At 42.3% G+C, this 19,547-nt stretch overlaps 1 protein-coding gene across 12 annotated transcripts in view; it reads right to left on the bottom strand.

Moving 5' to 3' along the window:
• Positions 1 to 19,547, bottom strand: part of MARK3 (microtubule affinity regulating kinase 3) — a 113,490-nt gene that overhangs the window by 56,268 nt on the left and 37,675 nt on the right. For 10 of the 12 annotated variants that reach the window (XR_007137189.1, XM_047797265.1, XM_047797267.1 and 7 more), the window contains exon 3: positions 14,580 to 14,633. The exons of 1 other annotated variant lie outside the window; for it this stretch is intronic. Coding sequence is in view for 9 of the 11 variants with exons in the window: in XM_047797265.1 (XP_047653221.1) it covers positions 14,580 to 14,633 (54 nt within the window). In the remaining 2 variants the exon portion in view is untranslated. Of the gene's footprint in view, positions 1 to 14,579; positions 14,634 to 19,547 lie in introns of those variants that run through there. One more of the 12 variants, XM_047797276.1, reaches the window with a different exon arrangement.

Raw genomic sequence — 19,547 nt, 5'->3', positions numbered from 1 at the left:
TTACATCTAAATATATCAACATGGAATATAATTTGGGCAAAAGAAGGCAAGTAGGAGAAGGATTCCACTGATACAATTCCATTTATGTAGTGTTTAAAACCTTTACACTATACTGATGAGGGACAATTGAGAAAACAGTGGTCACCTTGGTAGGAACAAGGGAGGTCAGGGTGCAGAAAACTACAATGCGACTGATGTAAAGACTACTGATGAACAACTTTTTTTTTTTTTTTTTGGTCTTTTTAGGGCCGTACCCTCGACACATGGAGGTTTCCAGGCAAGGGGCAGCCACTGGCCTATGCCACAGCCATGGCAACGTGGGATCTGAGCCACATCTGCGACCTACACCACAGCTCATGGCAATGCCAGGGATGATCCACTTTTTTTTTTTTTGTCTTTTTGCCATTTCTTGGGCCACTACCTCGGCATATGGAGGTTCCCAGGCTAGGGGTTGAATCGGAGCTGTAGCCACCGGCCTACGCCAGAGCCACAGCAACGCGGGATCCGAGCCACATCTGCAACCTACACCACAGCTCACAGCAACGCCGGATCCTTAACCGACTGAGCAAGGGCAGGGACCGAACCTGCAACCTCATGGTTCCTAGTTGGATTCGTTAACCACTGCGCCACTTTTTGAATCAAATTTCCTATATATATTTATACAGCAAACAAGTTGCATTCTTTCTGTACATGAGGCATTTAATAAAAATTGAAATTTAAATAACTGCTTAGATTTAGCTGATTAATAAAATTAAGCAGTTTTTAAAAATTTTAGGTTCCGGGAGTTCCCGTCGTGGCGCAGTGGTTAACGAATCCGACTAGGAACCATGAGGTTGCGGGTTCGGTCCCTGCCCTTGCTCAGTGGGTTAACGATCTGGCGTTGCCGTGAGCTGTGGTGTAGGTTGCAGACGCGGCTCGGATCCCGAGTTGCTGTGGCTCTGGCGTAGGCCGGCGGCTACAGCTCTGATTAGACCCCTAGCCTGGGAACCTCCATATGCCTCGGGAGCGGCCCAAGAAACAGCAACAACAACAACAACAAAAAAAAAGACAAAAAAAAATTTAGGTAAAAGTGGAACAATGTACACTTCTATGATCAAATATTTCAAAGACAAATTATCCTACCCCTCAAAACCTAATGTTCTGGTGGTGGTCAAGATTCCTGGAATCAGGGAAATACGAGAAAATATTAGTTTAGTATTAAAATAAATTTGATACTTACAAAATAAAGAACAGATGCTACGGGGTATTTAACCACATGCAAGGTGAAAGGTATGTTTGCTACCCTTCCACAAAGGAAGGTGCTGGGCCTGACTCCTTCCAAGGAGACATGTAATTAAAAGGCTATCTGAAGTTAAGGCTTTAAGTTCTAATGCTAGTTCAGCTGCTATCTTGCTGGATGACTGAACAAACTACAAAATCCTAGACAGCTTCAATCAGCTCATCTGTAAAACATAAATAAGAACAGCTATGTTACAGGGTTGCCATGAAAAAAGGCAACGAATGAAGCAGATAACGTAGAGTCATTAAGAATTTGAACCCTGGAGCATTCTACCTGGCCCCACCTAGCCCCAGCACTCACTCACTGACTGAGTCTAGGCGACATGACCTCCAGGGATAAAGAAACCTGATGTGTAGAGATCTTGGAACATGCCTGGCACACAGTAAGTGACATGTGGTGGGATTCTTGCTGTTGTTGCCGTTATTATGATTCTCTCCCAAAGGTCTAGTTTCTGTCCATTTTTCTGTAAAATGGATCCATGCTAGGCTTTAAGTTTAATTCATGTAACTTGTTCTTGGAGTTTCCTTTGTGGCGCAGCTAGGAACCATGAGGTGTGGGTTCAATCCCTGGCCTCACTCAATAGGTTAAGGATCCATCTGACTAGGAACCATGAGGCTGTGGGTTCCATCCCTGGCCTCGCTCAACGGGTTAAGGATCCAGGGTTGCCATGAGCTGTGGTGTAGGTCGCAGACATGGCTTGGATCTGGCATTGCTGTGGCTGTGGTGTAGGCCAGCAGCAAGAGCTCCGATTAGACCCCTAGCCAGGGAACCTCCATACGCTGCAGGTGCGGCCCTAAAAAAAGACAAAGGCCAAAAAACAAAAAACAAAACCTTGGCTTTTCAGTGACTTCTCTAAAATAACATAAGGAATCGTTGGTATAATTAGAACTAAACTCTGGAGTTCCTGCTGTGGCAGTGTCTCTACAGACGCACGGCGCAGGTTCAATCCCTAGCCCAAAACGGGAGATCCAGCATTGCTGCAGTTGCACCATAGGTCGCAGCTGTGGCCTGGATCTGATCCCTGGCCTGGGACATCCATATGCCGTGGGGCAGGCAAAAAAGAAAAAAGGAAAATTCTAATATTCTCAATTCATAAACTACTTTTCTGCCAAAACAAGTCTGGCAATAAATTAAAAATTCTACCTTAAAAGCAGTATAGCAACACTAAAGCTGTATTTTCTCCCACTTCTCTTACCATTTTTGAAATCTAACAATATACTTTTTTTCCCTTGTCTTTTTAGTGCCGCACCTGCGGCATATGGAAATTCCCAGGCTTGAGGTCGAATTGGAGCTGCAGCTTCCCACCTACACCACAGCCACAGCAACATCAGATCTGAGTTGCATCTGTGACCTACACTACCGCTCATGGTAATGCTGGATTCTTAAGCCACTGAGCGAGGCCAGGGTTTGCACCTGCATTCTCATGTATACTGGTTGGGTTGGTTACCACTGAACTACAATAGGAACTCCTTATACATATATTTTTATTCTCAATATTTTAAATATGTACAGTGAAGAAGGGTTTGATGGAGTTCTCTTGTGATGCAGTGGGCTAATGATCTGGCATTGTCACTGCAGCAGACCAGGTTCAATCCCTGAACCAGGAACTTACAAGTGAGCCCCACCACCACCAAAAAAAAGAAAGAAAAATGTCTTAGATTTCATTTGCTGTATCCTGTTTGTATTAGTTTACCAGATCCATTACTCAAATCTGAATGCAGATGCTGGACTGTAAATAATAGTCAGGATTCAAGTATTTTTTGATTTTCTCTTTGATGCCTTCAGTGATCCAAGAGTTGTTTAGTAGCATATTATTTAGCCTCCATGTGTTTGTGTTTTTTGCAGTTTTTTCTTGTAGCTGATTCCTAGTCTCATAGTGCTGTGGTCAGAAAAGACACATGATAGGATTTGAAAAAAAATTTTTTCTTTGTCTTTTTGCCATTTTCTTGGGCCATTCCTGCGGCATATGGAGGTAACCAGGCTAGGGGTCCAATCAGAGCTGTAGCCACCAGCCTACGCCAGAGCCACAGCAACGCGGGATCCGAGCCGCGTCTGCAACCTACACCACAGCTCACAGCAACGCCGGATCCTTAACCCACTGAGCGAGGCCAGGGATCAAACCCGCAACCCCATGGTTCCTAGTCGGATTCGTTAACCACTGAGCCATGATGGGAACTCCAGGATTTGAATTTTCTTAAATTTGTCAAGGATTGTTTTGTGGCCTTCCATGTGACCTATCCTGGAGACTGTTCCATGTGCACTTGAAAAGAATATGTATTCTGCTGCTTTTGGATGGAGTGCTCTGAAGAATCAATGTTGCTAAAAATGTCCAGACTGCCCAAGGCAATCTACAGATTCAATGCAATCCCTATACGAAATACCAATGGCATTTTTCTTTTTTTTTGTCGTTTTTATGGAGGTTCCCAGGCCAGGGTCAAATAGGACTTGTAGCTGCGCCTCTGCCACAGCCACAGCCATATGGGATCTGAGCCATGTCTGTGACCTATACCACAGCTCACAGCAATGCTGGATCCACTTAACCCACAAAGCAAGGCCAGGGATCGAACCCAGGTCCTCATGGATGCAAGTCAGATTTGTTTCCACTTAAGCCATGACGGGAACTCCCCAATGGCATTTTTCAAAGAATTAGAACAAATAATTTTAAAATTTATAGGGAAACACAAAAAATCCCAAATAGCCAAAACAATCTTGAGGAAGAACAGTTGTGGAGGAATCACATCCCCTATACAGCTGTAGTCATAAAAACAGCAAAATAGTGGGGGCGGCCCTAGAAAAGGCAAACAACAACAACAACAGCAACAACAACAAAACCCAAAACAAAACAAAAACAAAACCCAGCAAAATAGACTCACAGAAAAATGGAACAAGATAAGAGTGCCCAGGAGTTCCCCTTGTGGCTCAACAGAAACGAATCTGACTAGCATCCATGAAGAAAGACACGGGTTCAATCCCTGGCCTCACTCAGTGGGTTAAGGATCTGGTGTTGCTGTGAGCTGTGATGTAGGCTGCAGACATGGCTCAGACCTGGCGTTGCTGTGGCAGTAGCGTAGGCTGGTGGCTTCAGCTCTGGTTCAACCCCTAGCCTAGGAACCTCCATGTGCCTCGGGTGTTGTGGCTCTGGCATAGGCTGGCGGTTACAGCTAAAGAGACAAAAAAAAAAAAAGATAGCAAAGAAATAAACCCACACACCTATGGCCAATTAATGTACAACAAAGGCGGCAAGAACGTACATTAGAGGAGTTTCCCTTGCGGTGCAGTGGGTTAAGGATCCAGCATCACTGCAGCAGCTTTGGTCATTGCTGTGGCTTGGGTTTGATCCCTGGTCTGCAAATTTCTACATGCTGTAGGCACAGCCAAAAAAAAAAAAAAGTACACAGCAGAAAAAAGACAGTCTCTTCAATAAGTGGGGCTGAGGAAACTGGACTGCTACACGTAGAAGAATGACATTAGAACATTCTCTAACACCAAATACAAAAATAAAATAAAAATGGATTAAAGACCTAAATGTAAGACTGGATACTATAAAACTTCTGGAGAAAAATAGAGCTATAACACTCATTGACATTAACCACAGCAATATTTTTTGGATCCATCTCCTAAAGGAAATAAAAGCAAAAATAAACAAATGGGACCTAATAAAACTTTAAAGTTTTTGCACAGGAAAGAAACCATCCAGAAAACGAAAAGACAACCTAATGAATGGGAGAAAACATTTGCAAATGATATGACTGATGCGGAAAATTAGTATCTAATAAACAGCTCATACAACCCAACATCAAACAAACAACCTGATATAAAAAGAGCATAAGAGGAGTTCCCATTGTGGCTCAGTGGTTAATGAATCCAACTAGGAACCATGAGGCTGCAGGTTCAATCCCTGGCCTTGCTCAGTGGGTTAAGGATCCAGTGTTACTGTGAGCTGTGGTGTAGGTTGCAGACACGGCTCAGATCCTGTATTGCTGTGGCTCTGGCGTAGGCTGGTGGCTACAGCTCCGATTCGACCCCTAGCCTGGGAACCTCCATATGCTGCAGGAGCGGCCCAAGAAATAACAAAAAGACCAAAAAAAAAAAAAAAAAGAACTACCGTATGACCCAGCAATCCCACTCCTGGGATATATCCAGACAAAACTATAATTCAAAAAGATACTACACCAGAAACTGACACAATATTTTAATTCAAAAAGAGACATGCAGTCTATGTTCACAGCAGCTAAGAAAAAGAGGCAACCTAAATGTCCATCGACAGGAATGGGTTAAGATGCAGTATATACGTTGGAATACTACTCAGCCATAAAAAAGAACAAAACAATGCTATCTGCAGCAACATGGATGCAACTAGAGATTCTCATACCAAGTGAGGTCAGTCAGAAAGAGGAAGACAAATACCATATGGCATCACTTATGTGGAATCTAAAATATAGCACAAATGAACCTGTCTACAAAACAGACTCACAGACATACAGAACAGATTTGTGGTTGCCAAGGGGGAGGGAGGAAGGACTAGGAGTTTGGTGCAAACTATTACATTTAGAATGGATAAGCAATGGGGTCCTACTGCGTAGCACAGGGAGTATATCCAATGTCTTGGATAGACCATGATGGAATATAAGAACATACATGTATGACTGGGTCACTATGTTGTACTGCAGAAAATGGCACAGTGTAAATCAACCATACTTAAAAAAAAAAAAGGTGTCAGGGGCGGCGGGGGGGGGGGGGGGGGGGGGGGGGGGGAGAATGATGCTTGAATCTTACTGAAAAAATGCTTTACTGGGTCAGGAGGATTAACCAAAGGATGGGATTCCCCCTTGAGGGGCCTTGTTGGATATTTTAACTGAATGAAGAAGACTTCTTTATCCAATTTATTCAGAACCAAAGTAGAAGTGATAGCACAAAAGATTCTTTTTTCAAAAATACCCCCCCCCACACACTGGAATTACGGCAGGAAACCAATTAAACAGTCTTTAGCAAGAATCAAATTCAGGAGTTCCTGAGGTCGGGCAGTGGGTTGGGAATCCAACTGCAGTGGTCTGAGTTGCTGTGGAGGCATGGGTTTGATCTCCTGCCAGAGGCACTGGGTTAAAGGATCCAGCATTGTTGTAGCTGCGGCTCAGATTCAATCCCTGGCCCTAGGGACTTCTACATGCTGTAGGCATGGCCATTAAAAAAAGAAAATAAAAATCAAATAAATTCAGTTAAGAGAAAAATCAATTACAGACATGGAATAAACTAGGCCTGTGTTGAAGATGAGTCCTGCATCTGGCCCAGGAGATTGAGTATTTATTCTGGAGAAGGGAACAAGACCCCAGACAGCTGCAGGATTGGTAGATTTAGCTTCCATACCTCCAATATGACAGAATAGAGAACAGTGTTGCAGAAGTTTCTAGAAGACAGATGGTAGTGAAACCATAAAAGAAAAAGAAATCTGTCTAATAATGAGAATAGTCCACTATACAATGACATAGGACGGGAGTTCCTGCACATGGCATAGCAGGTTAAGGGTCTGGCATGGTGGTACCTGTGGCGGAGGTCATAGCTGTGGCTTAGATTCAGTCCCTGGCTTGGGAACGTCCATTTGCCACGAGTGTGAACAAACAAACAAACAAAAAGACAAAGGACACAGGAAAGAGTGTGCTGCCATCCCTATTTTTGTTTAAAGTTGGCTAACTAGGAGTTCCCAATGTGACTCAGTGGTTAACAAATCCGACTAGGAACCATGAAGTTTCGGGTTCAATCACTGGCCTTGCTCAGTGGATTAAGGATCCAGCACTGCCGTGAGCTGTGGTGTAGGTTGCAGACGAGGCTCAGATCTAGCATGGGCTGTGGCTGTGGCTGTGGCGTAGGCCGGCGGCTACAGCTCTGATTAGACCCCTAGCCTGGGAACCTCCATATGCCACAGGTGTGGCCCTAGAAAGACCAAAAAAGACAAAAAAAAAAAAAAGCTGGCTGACTAGCTATCATAAACACATTTTGAAAAATCATTTATTTCATTACATGTTACACATTTCTTGTTTTTAATTAAATGGGTCCAATTTACTGTTTAAATTGATAGTGTCACAGTACGGTGACAAGTTTTTGCCAACAAGAAGATTATTATTATTTTTTCTTTTCAGGGCTGCACCCGTGGTACATGGAAGTTCCTGAGCTAGGAAATGCACATATTCCTTGCAATACTATCTCCTTACACCTTGCGTTTTAAAATGTACATTTTATTATTACTCAGGTATGGTGAGCCAAGATATCAGAAGACTGCCACTAAAAAGACCTACGGTTCCCAAGAGAAGGGGGCACACAGTGCCATGCAGGGCTGCATGAGAGCACCAGGGTGGGTCAAGAAAGCACAAGGAGCAAGGGTTTGAAAGCATGGGAAAGAGTTCCCCTGGTTTCCACAGGAAATGCAAGTGCAGGCAGGATAGGCAGGCCGAGTCCTGGTTTATTTAAAGAATTTCAGGAGTTCCCGTCGTGGCGCAGTGGTTAACGAATCCGACTAGGAACCATGAGGTTGCGGGTTCGGTCCCTGCCCTTGCGCAGTGGGTTAACGATCCGGCGTTGCCGTGAGCTGTGATGTAGGTTGCAGACGCGGCTCGGATCCCACGTTGCTGTGGCTCTGGCGTAGGCCGGTGGCTACAGCTCCGATTCGACCCCTAGCCTGGGAACCTCCATATGCCACGGGAGCGGCCCAAGAAATAGCAACAACAACAACAACAACAACAAAGACAAAAGACAAAAAAAAAAAAAGAATTTCAGCAGGCTCTGGGGTGTAACAATGGTTTCTAGATGTCTGGTAGACCCCCACCTCTGGAATGCTGAGGACAGAGAACTACTGCTTCCTGGCGCTGAAGAGCCAGAAAGAGGAGATGGTTCAGAGTAGGGGCTTGGCGTTGGCTGGTCTGCACCCGAACAGTGCACTCACAGGGCAGCAGTTCAGTTTCCAGAAATCAGCCAGCCCTGAGGAGTAGTCTCTCCCAGGTTAGCAAGGCCTCAGATGCCAGGGCATTAAGAACACAAAAAGTAAGAAAATATAGCTAATACTAATACTTCTAACTGTATTCTTCTTAATGGCACTGACATGACATTATGTGTTTACTGCTGCTCCTCCACTATGATGTCAATTCCAGAAAAACAGGAACTCCATTTTATTTCAATGTCGTACCCACAATGCTTAGAACAGTGCCTGGCTTACAACAGGTATTTAATCATAAGTGAGTGTTACATGAAAACGTGAATAAAAACTTGCATAAAAATGTGACTTAACGGAAGTTTGCAAGGGGAGGTGAGGTATAAAGACCTACTTCTCTTTAAGTGCTTGAAATAGTCCCTCAGACTTGAAACTATTTCCTGGCGTCTTCCTAGCTACTACAAAGAAAGGCCTCAGGTGGATCCCCATCTCAATTAGGGAAATTTAACTAATTACAGTAAGGTGCCACAACGAAGTAGAAAGAGCATGTACTCTGGAGTCGGATTAAGATTTACATCTTTGCTCCATTCTGTACTAACTAGAAAGCTTGACTACATGGCCTTCTCAGAGTCTATCTCCTCACTGGAAAATCAAGATGGTATTACTCCCTACGAGAGCATGAAAATGAAAAGACATCTGTCAGACGAGCTAGTGTGAAACGCCTACGGTGTAAAAAGCACATGGGAAGCACATGCTCCAGTATCTAATGACAAGGAATTCCTATTTAGCCAACACACCTAGGACACTGCTTACTGCAAGTGGTCTATTATCTGAGCTGTGGGGAACATGTTTTCATTTAGAGTTAATTAATGCCAGAATCAGTGCTAACTACACCCATCATAAAAATGACTGCCCAAGTAATCTATCACTTATTAGCAAGGGGAATTTGGGCAGGTTACTTTGTCTCCTTGGCCTTTCTTTCCCAAATGACAGAACTTACCTCGTGAAGTTGTCTGACAATGTGCTATCTGGAGATGGGACATTCAGGAATTAAGCAGGTTTAGATGAGGTCATCAGGGTAGGTCATGATGGTGGGATTAGTGCCATTATAAGAAGAGACATCCAAGAGCAGGCACATAGGATCAAACACCCACTCCCCCCTTTGCTGTGAAGACACAGTGAGATGGCAGCCCTCCACACGCCACAAAGAGAGCGCTCACCAGAACCTGACCATGCTGGTGCCTTGATCCTGGACGGCTCCCAGCCTCTTGAATGGTGTGAAATAAATGTTGTTAAAGCCACCCATGGCCACCTACTGTATTTTATTATAGCAGCTTGAGCAAACTAATACAATGAACTAACACAGTTACCAACATATGCTAAATGTGAAAATATTAGTGATTATCAGAAGTACTCTACTACAATTAAGTCCTTCAAGAGAGACCTACCATTCTATATGTATATATGTATGTGTATGTATGTGTATACATACATACACACATTTTTGGCCACCCCACGGCATATGGAGCTCCTAGGCCAGCAAACGAAGGTCATAGCTGTGGCCTGAGCCACAGCTGTGGCCACACCAGATCCCTAACCCACTGGGCCGGGCATCAAACCTATGTCTCAGCAGCTCCCAATATGCAGCCATTCCCACTGCACCACAGTGGGAGCTCCCTACCATTCAATTCTTAAGCTTTATTTATTTTCTGTGAGGGTAAAATTAAAACCAAAAAACATCACCCACTCCACTAAAACCAAGCAAACAAAAACCTAATATTCAGGGAGTTCCCTGGTGGTGCAGCAAGTTAAGGATCCAGCGTTGTCACTGCAGTGGCTCAGGTTGCTGCTGTGGCGTGGATTCATTTGGCCTGGGAACTGCCACATGCCGTGGGTGTGGCCAGTACAACCCCACTAATACTCAACAGGACACACGGTAAATACAACTAGGTCCTGACCATGTGCCCAGGGACTATACTCAGCTCTCTTAAGGTCCCGCCCTCATGTATTATTCAATTCTCACTACAGCCCTGGAGATACTGTTTTTGTTCCTACTTTACAAACAGGGAAACTACGATCCAGGGAGGTGTCTTGTCTGTCCCACAGCTGGGCTAGGCCGGAGCCCAGAGCTGAGCCCATGAAGTCTTGCTCCCTGTGTTCCTAACCATTACTCTATACTCCCTCTTCCTGTGAGCACTCTACTCCAAGATTCAAAAAGAATGCTAATAACTTTAGATAGGTTACACTTGGTATCCTGGCATATCTTAATAAAGTCTAGTATTTCTGAGTAGGTAAACACAACTTTAAAAACATGAGCCATGACCTGCTTCTTAACGACAGACTCAGATTTAACAAAATAAGACCCAGCAAGATTACCTGCACATAACCAAATCAAAGCTAAAAATGACTTTGTAAAACCAAGAAGACTAATATTTTTAAAATTCCTGCTGTTTTCAACACAATTATAGAAACACAATATTACAGAGTTCTTTAAAGACTGACCTAAAAGACATTTATGAACAGAAAATGTCTCAGGAATAGTACGCAGAAATTGAGAAGTACAAAAACAATGGAGAAATGTCTTACTAGAATTTAACATTTAGTATCATTTATTTATATATAAATTAATATAATATATAACAATCTATATTATATAAAATATATTAAAATATGTAACATTTATTAAAAAGATAAAATGAACTTGTTAGTGAAAATAACAAGTTTACAAATATGCCGTCAACTCAGATTTACTTATATGTCTTTACTAAATGTACATGATTTAATGTGTAATACGCCAGGATACTGCAAACATTTTGAAATTGACAGTGTTTTAACACCTGTGGTCAAGCACTGTTATTCAGTCCACAGTTTTTAGTAGTGGCAGTACAAAGAGATTACATATTGTCATTGTTGATGACAGAAGTGTTCCTTAACATAAATCTTAGCTCCTAAGGCCATGCGCTAAACCCCAAAGTTTAAAATCACAATATAAAAACTGTTCCCAGGAGTGTCCATTGTGGCTCAAAGGAAACGAATCTGACTAGTATCCATGAGGACACAGGTTCGATCCCTGGCCGCGCCCAGTGGGTTAAGGATCTGCAGTTGCCATGAGCTATGGTGTAGGCTGGGATCCTGTGTTGCTGTGGCTGTGGTGTAGGCCAGCGGCTATAGTTCTAATTGGACCCCTAGCCTGGGAACCTCCATATGCCCTGGGGGAGGCCTAAAAAGACAAGACAAAAACAAAAACACTGTTCCCAATGCCAGTGTGATGCAACTGTGAATGGTGCTGAGGAAGAAAAAAAAATTCTAAGAACCAACTATTCCAAAGGCAAAAGATGCCAGATGTACTTCACTCTGCTATTACTTTTCCATGGAAAAGGAACTCAGCAAAGAAAAATCTGAAAGAAATAGTTATAGAATGCTTCTAATTTATAAGAAATGAACACATGATTTAAAAGTGTCCTACAGGAGTTCCCATCGTGGCTCAGTGGAAACAAATCCAACTAGGAACCATGAGGCTGCAGGTTCAATCCCTGGCCTTGCTCAGTGGGTTAAGGATCCAGTGTTACTGTGAGCTGTGGTGTAGGTTGCAGACACGGCTCAGATCCTGTATTGCTGTGGCTCTGGCGTAGGCTGGTGGCTATAGCTCCGATTAGACCCCTAGCCTGCGAACCTCCATATGCCACAGGAGCAGCCCTAGAAAAGGCAAAAAGGCAAAAACACAGACACACACACACACACACACACACACAAAGATGTCCTATAAATGGAAAACATTATACTTATCAAATTACTTAACTGAGACAGATGTGTCTTTAGCATCAATCTTTTGTGGATGGTTCACACTTGAACTATACCACAAACAAAGCTGAAAGTCTTATTTATGTGCCGCAATCAATCGCGATGCGAATGGGCACAATCACCCCATGCGGCTGACAGACGACTTCCATGTACTAAACTGATAATGATGTGACAAATACAAGTTTGTAATAATAATAAAAAAGAACTGTGGCAATTAAAAATTATAACCAAAAATGAAAAAAGCAACCAAAAATTTAAAAACAATTTCAAGACAACACTACAATAAAATTCCTAGAAAACTGCTAGAATTCCAGTTATCTACAGGTACAAATGAATAGAGAAAGATTTATCATCATCAGGTGAACTAAATTCTGCAAATTTTTTATATGTTAACTTTAGTTTTGAATACCAAACTTTAGGAACTCCTAACTTGTTAGTATCGAGTCCTTAGATATACGAAGAAATGAAACTTAAGGAAATGCATACAATTTCATCTTCAGAACAAAGGACTGTAATTTTCTGATCTTTCCAGGGCCACCCTGAGAACCCCTGAGGGCCCAATATGCCCTAGAACCACTTGTTTAAATAACATTTTCATTGTAAGATAAAGTCTATCTCCCTCCCTATTTCTGTCACACACACACAGCTTTAAAATTATGATAAAAATGGGAGCTCCCATCGTGGTGCAGCAGAAACAAATCTGACTAGGAACCATGAGGTTGTGGGTTTGCATGGTTCGATCCCTGGCCTCGCTCAACGAATTAAGGATCTGGCGTTGCCATGAGCTGTGGTGTAGTTTGCAGATTCGGCTCAGATCCTGCACTGTTGTGGCTGTGGTGCAGGCTAGCAGCTGTAGCCCCGATTGGACCCCCAGCCTGGGAATCTCCATATGCCATGGGTGCAGCCCTAAAAAGCAATTAAAAAAAAAAAAAAGGAAAATAACCATTAGAAATACATCAGGAATGTACATAGGGCATTACACCTAAAATATCTTACAGGAGTTCCCGTCGTGGCGCAGTGGTTAACGAATCCGACTAGGAACCATGAGGTTGCGGGTTCGGTCCCTGCCCTTGCTCAGTGGGTTAACGATCTGGCGTTGCCGTGAGCTCTGGTGTAGGTTGCAGACACGGCTCGGATCCCGCGTTGCTGTGGCTCTGGCGTAGGCCGGTGGCTGCAGTTCCGATTCAACCCCTAGCCTGGGAACCTCCATATGCCGCGGGAGCGGCCCAAGAAATAGCAACAACAACAACAACAAAAAAGACAAAAGACAAAAAAAACACACAAAAAACCAAAAACAAACAAACAAAATCTTACATATACTTGCTTTGCAGTTTACAAAGTTCTTTTATATGTATTATTTCATTAATATATCCATCATGGGAAGATTAAATCTCCATTTACGTATTTTTAATGGACAGAGAGTTAACATAACACATTAGATTAGTTTCGGCTGTAAAGCACAGTGATCTGACAATGAAATACATCACGAAATGATCACCACGACAAGTCCAACAACCTGTTTTCATGCCGAATTATCACAGTATTACTGACTGCATCCCCGTGACCTGCTTACTTTATACCTGCACATTTGTATCTCTTAATCCCCTTTACCTATTTCACTCAACCCCCTTTGGCAACCAACAGTTTTGTTCTCTTTATAAGTTTGTTTGTATTTTATTTTGTCTATTTGTTTTTTAGATTCCACATACCAGTGAAATCATGTAGTACCTGTCTTTCTCACTTATTCCTCTTAGTGAACTTATTCCCATTTTTAAAGATGAGAAAATCAAGGTCCAGAAAGTTACGTGACTTGCTCAAGGTCAAGTTAGACATTCAGCCAAGTGGCAGTATTCTTATTTCATGGCTTCTGTACCTCCAACTACCATGAGCTGAAATACATAAAAATGCTTTGCAAAACTAAAAAGCACCAGAAGGCTCTTACTATGAAGACCATTCATCATTCACTGATGTACCAATGCAATACCTACGACCAGGCCCTCCCTACCTGAGCAATTAAATCACCCCCACAGGGCAGTCACCAGGACGTTATTTTAGCACGCTCCAGGGTTGAGAACTTCTGGTCTCCATCAGTTAATACAAACGGCCACACACACCACCAACATGCCTACAACTATGGTACTCTCCTTTTACATGAACTAATCATCACTCCTCAGTCATATTATGGTAGTTTAATAAAGCCAAAGTGCTGACTTTAAATACTCAGTATTAGCTGTAAGAAAGATGCGTCACTCTGCCTAAGACTAATTACATGAAGATATGTTGTCTTTTTTACCATTCTAGTCAATATTTAGAATACTCGACTTAAAAGTACACCCTTCAGTTTAGGCTATTTAGAACGTTTAGAAATCCTATCTTCAACTGAAAGGAAAAAAATCCAACACTACTACAATACCACATGTAAACAATATTAAACTTAAACTGCATGCATTTGAGGAAGAGCAAGTTTTACTGTACTAAACACAACAAATACAGACAATAGTAGAGGTAAATGAGGGACAAATTAGATGCAATTAGCACTGAAAATCACTGAAAAAATACTGGACACTGGACCAATCTTACCTTTTGTAGACTTGTTGGATTCAACTGAGTTTTGTCAATTATTTTTATTGCAACCTAGAAAAAGATAAATTAATAAATACTTATGGACTTTAAGAATTTGGGAGATCCCATTGTGGCTCAGTGGAAATGAATCTGACTAGTATCCACAAGGACGCAGGTTCAATCCCTGGCCTTGCTCAGTGGGTTAAGGATCAGGCATTGCCTTGAGCTGTGAGCTGTGGTGTAGGTCGCAGACGCAGCTACAATCCCACGTTGCCATGGCTGTGGCTGTGGCTGGCAACTACAGCTCTGATGCGACCCCTAGCTTGGGAACCTCCATATACCGCAAGTGTAGCCCTAAAAAGACCAAAAAAAAAAAAAAAAAAGAAAAGAAAAGAATTTGGTAATTATAGACTAACTGGTAATACTTTATAAATGACCAGACATGTAGCATTGTTGAAAAGCAAGCAAGTAAACAAACGCTGAAACTTAAAATTCAACTAGTTACAATAATACTTGACATTTTATAAATATTTTATAATTGATAAGAGAAGCTTCATGCAAATAAGGTCTATCTTAAAAAAGAAAAAATTAAGTTTTACTAATATTTACTAAGTAGACTGCACCTACATCCTCACCTACTAAGTTTGTCTTTTTGGGGAGAGGGTGGAGAGGGCTGCACCCAAGACACGCAGAAGTTCCCAGGCCAGGGATCAAACCTGTGCCATAGCAGCGACAATGCTGGATCCTTAACCACTAGGCCACCAGGGAACTCCACTTTTTCTTGCTTAAAAGTGAACTAGGGATATCCAGAACTAGAAACCATGACCATCACGAAGGGGGGCTGGGGGTAATGATAGGGACAGAAGGGAACTTAAGTGAAGACAGAGCTTTGCCATGAACTACGGAACGTGATTAACCCAGCTTTGCACCTGACGTCCAGAACCACAAATGATCTGGCCCTCTACCGGTAGAACTGTGTTCCTACTGTGTGTCCTTCAGAACAGAGACCCAGTAAGCACACTGAAGAAAGGGACTGTGGTCAAAATCTGGGGGAAGCATTCAAAGATTTTTTTCAACAATTCTTTTGTTTTATTGTTTTTGTTTCATATATGATTTTTATTTTTTCCATTATATTTGATTTACAGTGTTCTGTCAATTCCTACTGTACAGCAAAGTGATCCAGTCAGACACATATATATGTTCTTTTCCTCACATTACCCTCCATCATGTTTCATTACAAGTGACTAGCCATAGTTCCCTGTGCTATACAGCAGGATTTTTCTACAGTGATTCTCATACTTTTTGGACCCTTTTACATTAAAGAATATAATGACCTCAAATATGGTTATATCTATCAATATTCACATTACAAATGAAAACTGAGAAAGTATAAATATAAGCACTGAATTAAGTTTGTTTATGGAAACACAAAAGACCTGACTAGACAAGCAATATTCAAAAGACAAACGGAAATGGAGGACTCAGGCTTCCTGACTTCAGACAATACTACAAAGCTACAGTTATCAAAACAATATGGTACTGGCACAAAAACAGAAAAACAGATCAATGGAATAGAATAGAAAGGCCAGAAATAAACCCAAGCAACTATGGTCAACCAATCTGTGCCAAAGGAGGCAAGAACATACAGTGGAAGAAAGATGGTCTCTACAATGAGCAGTGCTGGGAACACTGGACACCTACATGTAAAAGAATGAAAGCAGAACACTCCCTAACACCACACACAAAAACAAACTCAAAATAGATTAAAGACCTAGATATAAGGCCAGGTACAAAAAACTCCTAGAGGAAAACACAGGCAGAGAGCTCTTCAACACAAATCACAAGCAACATCTTGTTTCATTTGCCTCCTAGAATAATGACAGTAAAGACAAAAATAAACCAATGAGACCTAATTAAACTCAAAAGCTTTGCACAGCAAAGGAAATCTCTTTTTAAAAAAAGAAAAGACAACCCACAGAATGGGAGAAAATCTCTGCAAACAATGTGACAAGGGCCTCATCTCCAAAGTACACAAACAACTCAAAGCCAACAACAAAAAAACAAACAACCCAATTTGAAAAATGAGCAGAAGACCTAAATAGACATTTCTCCAAAGACTTAAGGATGGCCAACAGGCACATGAAAAGATGCTCAACATCACTAACTATTAGAGAAAAGCAAATCAAAACTATGCACCTCACACTGGTCAGAATGGCCAGCATTAACAAGTTAACAAATAACAAGTGTTGGAGAGGGTATGGACAAAAGGGTACCCCACCCCCCCTACACTGTTGGTGGGAATGTAAACTGATATAACCACTAGGGAAAGAGTATGGAGGTTCCTCAGAAAACTAAATATACAACTACCACATGGGAGTTCCCACTGTCGGTAGTGAAACGAATCCAACTAGTATCCATGAAGATGCAGGTTTGATCCCTGGCCTCGTTCAGTGGGTTAAGGACCCAGCGTTGCTATGAGCCGTGGTGGAGGTCACAGACATGGCTCGGATCTGGCATTGCTGTGGCTGTGGTGTAGGCTGGCAGCTGCAGCTCCAATTCGACCCCTAGCCTGGGAACCTCCATATGCCATGGGAGCAGATCCACAAAAAAAGACAAAAAAAACCAAAAAACACACTAGTATATGATCCAGCAATCCCATTCCTGGGCCTATATCCTGACAAGACTGTAATTCAAAAAGATACACACACCTTTATGTTCACTGCAATGCTATTCACAACAGCCAAGATATGGAAACAATCTAAATGTCCATCAACAGACAAATGGATTAAGATGCGGTACATATATTTACAATGGAATACTACTCAGCCATTAAAAAGACAAAATAATGTCATTTGCAGCAACATGGGAGGAACTAGAGATTCTCATACTAAGTGAAGTAAGCCAGAAGGAGAAAAATACCGTATGATATTTATTTGTGGAATCTAAAGTATGGCAGATGATGCTATCTACAAAACAAACAGATCATGGCCAAAGAGAGTAGACCTATGGTTTCCAAAGGAGAGGGGGGAAGGAGTGGGATAAACAGGGTGTTTGGGGTTTCTGGATGCAAACTGTTAAATTTGGAACGGATGGGCAATGGAGCCCTACTGTACAGCACAAGGAACTGTGTGTGCATGGGTCATTTTGCCGTACAACAGAAATTGAAGAATCATTGTAAATCAACTATACTTTAATAAAAAAAAATAAAATAAAAAGGAAGGGAAGTATGGCACAGGCTACAACATGGATGAACTCTACACTATGCTGAGTGAAATCAGTCACAAACGGACGAATACTGTGTGGCTCCACGTGGATGAGGTGCCTACAGTATTCTAAAGCGTAGACAGAAAGCAGAATGGTGGCTGCAGGGGGTGGTGGGAGAGGGAAACGAGGAGTTAATGTTTAACAGGTATAGTTTCAGTTTTACAAGTTGAAAAGAGTTCTGAAAATGAATGGGGTGATGGCTGCACAACATTATGGATGTATTTAATATCACTGGAATAAACATTTTAAAAGTTAAGGAGTTCCCATTGTGGCTCAGTGGTTATGAACCCGACAAGTATCCATGAGGACACTGGTTCGATCCCTGGCCTCGGTCAGTTAGTTAAGGATACAGCTTTGCTGTGAAATGTTGTGAAGGTTGCATATGTGGCTCGGATCTTTGCTGTGGCTGTGGTGTAGGCTGGCAGCTACAGCTTCAATGCAACCCGTAGCCTGGGAACCTCCATATGCCTCGGGTGCAGCCCTAAAAAGACAAAAAGACCCCCAAAAAATTTTTTTAAGTTAATACATTTATGTGTATTTTGTCACAAAAAATTGAAAAAATAACTCTACTACGTTACTATAAATAACATGTCAGTGAAATCTGCGTGTCTCTTCCTGTAGTCAATCTTTTACGGTATCACAGGTCACAAAGCCTCTGGAAAACTCCGCTTCATGCTCCTAAGAATGGAAGAAGCAAATAATGTCTTGATAGTATTACCACAATGCTCTCACTCTGCAGGCCGCCTAAAATGGTCTCAGAAGACCTCCAGGGTTCACCTTCCTCCTTTGAGAACTGCTGAACTACACTTTTTTTTTAAAAACTGATTCACCTGGTCTAAAGCCTCCATCTGCCCATGTTATCTGATTACTCCCTATGAACCAACTAACCTCCAGGGGAGCTAAAGAAAAAGTGAGTCTGACCCTGAAGGAGGAACCCTCTACCCCTTTAACTATACCTGGGGGAGGAAAAAAATCAGAATTGATGGACCAGGGGAGAGCTAATGAGTGTGTATGCTTGCAGAAAAGTAGTCAGAATTCTAACTCCGTATCTGGAAAACATTAGGTCTTATGGGAACTAGGGCAAACAAACAGAAATGGAAACACCAGCTGTGGGAATATGAAACCAATGATCACCTTGTGTGTATGTCCACTGAGAAGCCATCCTGCTCACTGTGAGAGTCCTACCACACCACAGGTAGGCACATGAGAAGCACTCAGTAAATGCCTGCTGAGGAGTTCCCAGCATGGCTCAATGGAAATGAATCTGACCGGGAACCAGTAGGACGCAGGTTCGATCCCTGGCCTTGCTCAGTGGGTTAAAGATGCAGCGTTGCCACGAGCTGTGGCATAGGCCAGCAGCTGTAGCTCAGATTCAACCCCTAGCCTGGGAACCTCCATGTGCTGCGGGTGTGGCCCTAAAAAATATAAATGCTTGCTGAGGTGAGCTGAGGCCTTGAACACTCACATCAGAAGCCATACACACATTAGAGACGGAGACACAACGGTGAGAAACAGGGTTTCTGGCATTTTACCAAATACCGATATGGTTTACAATTTTCACTAGTTTAAAGTTGAATGAATCAATGTTCTCCAAACCTTACTTTCGTAAGTAATTTTATGTCGTATACCTCAATCTCCCAATTTCCAAAGAAGCCCATTAGCTAACACTGTTCTGGCCACAACCCTGTTTTCTTTTTCCTTCTCATGGACAAATCCTCCAAA

The sequence above is a fragment of the Phacochoerus africanus genome, chromosome 9, assembly GCF_016906955.1.
Source record: "Phacochoerus africanus isolate WHEZ1 chromosome 9, ROS_Pafr_v1, whole genome shotgun sequence".
NCBI classification, from domain to species: Eukaryota; Metazoa; Chordata; class Mammalia; order Artiodactyla; family Suidae; genus Phacochoerus; species Phacochoerus africanus.
This window is presented reverse-complemented; position numbering and strand designations above follow the sequence as displayed.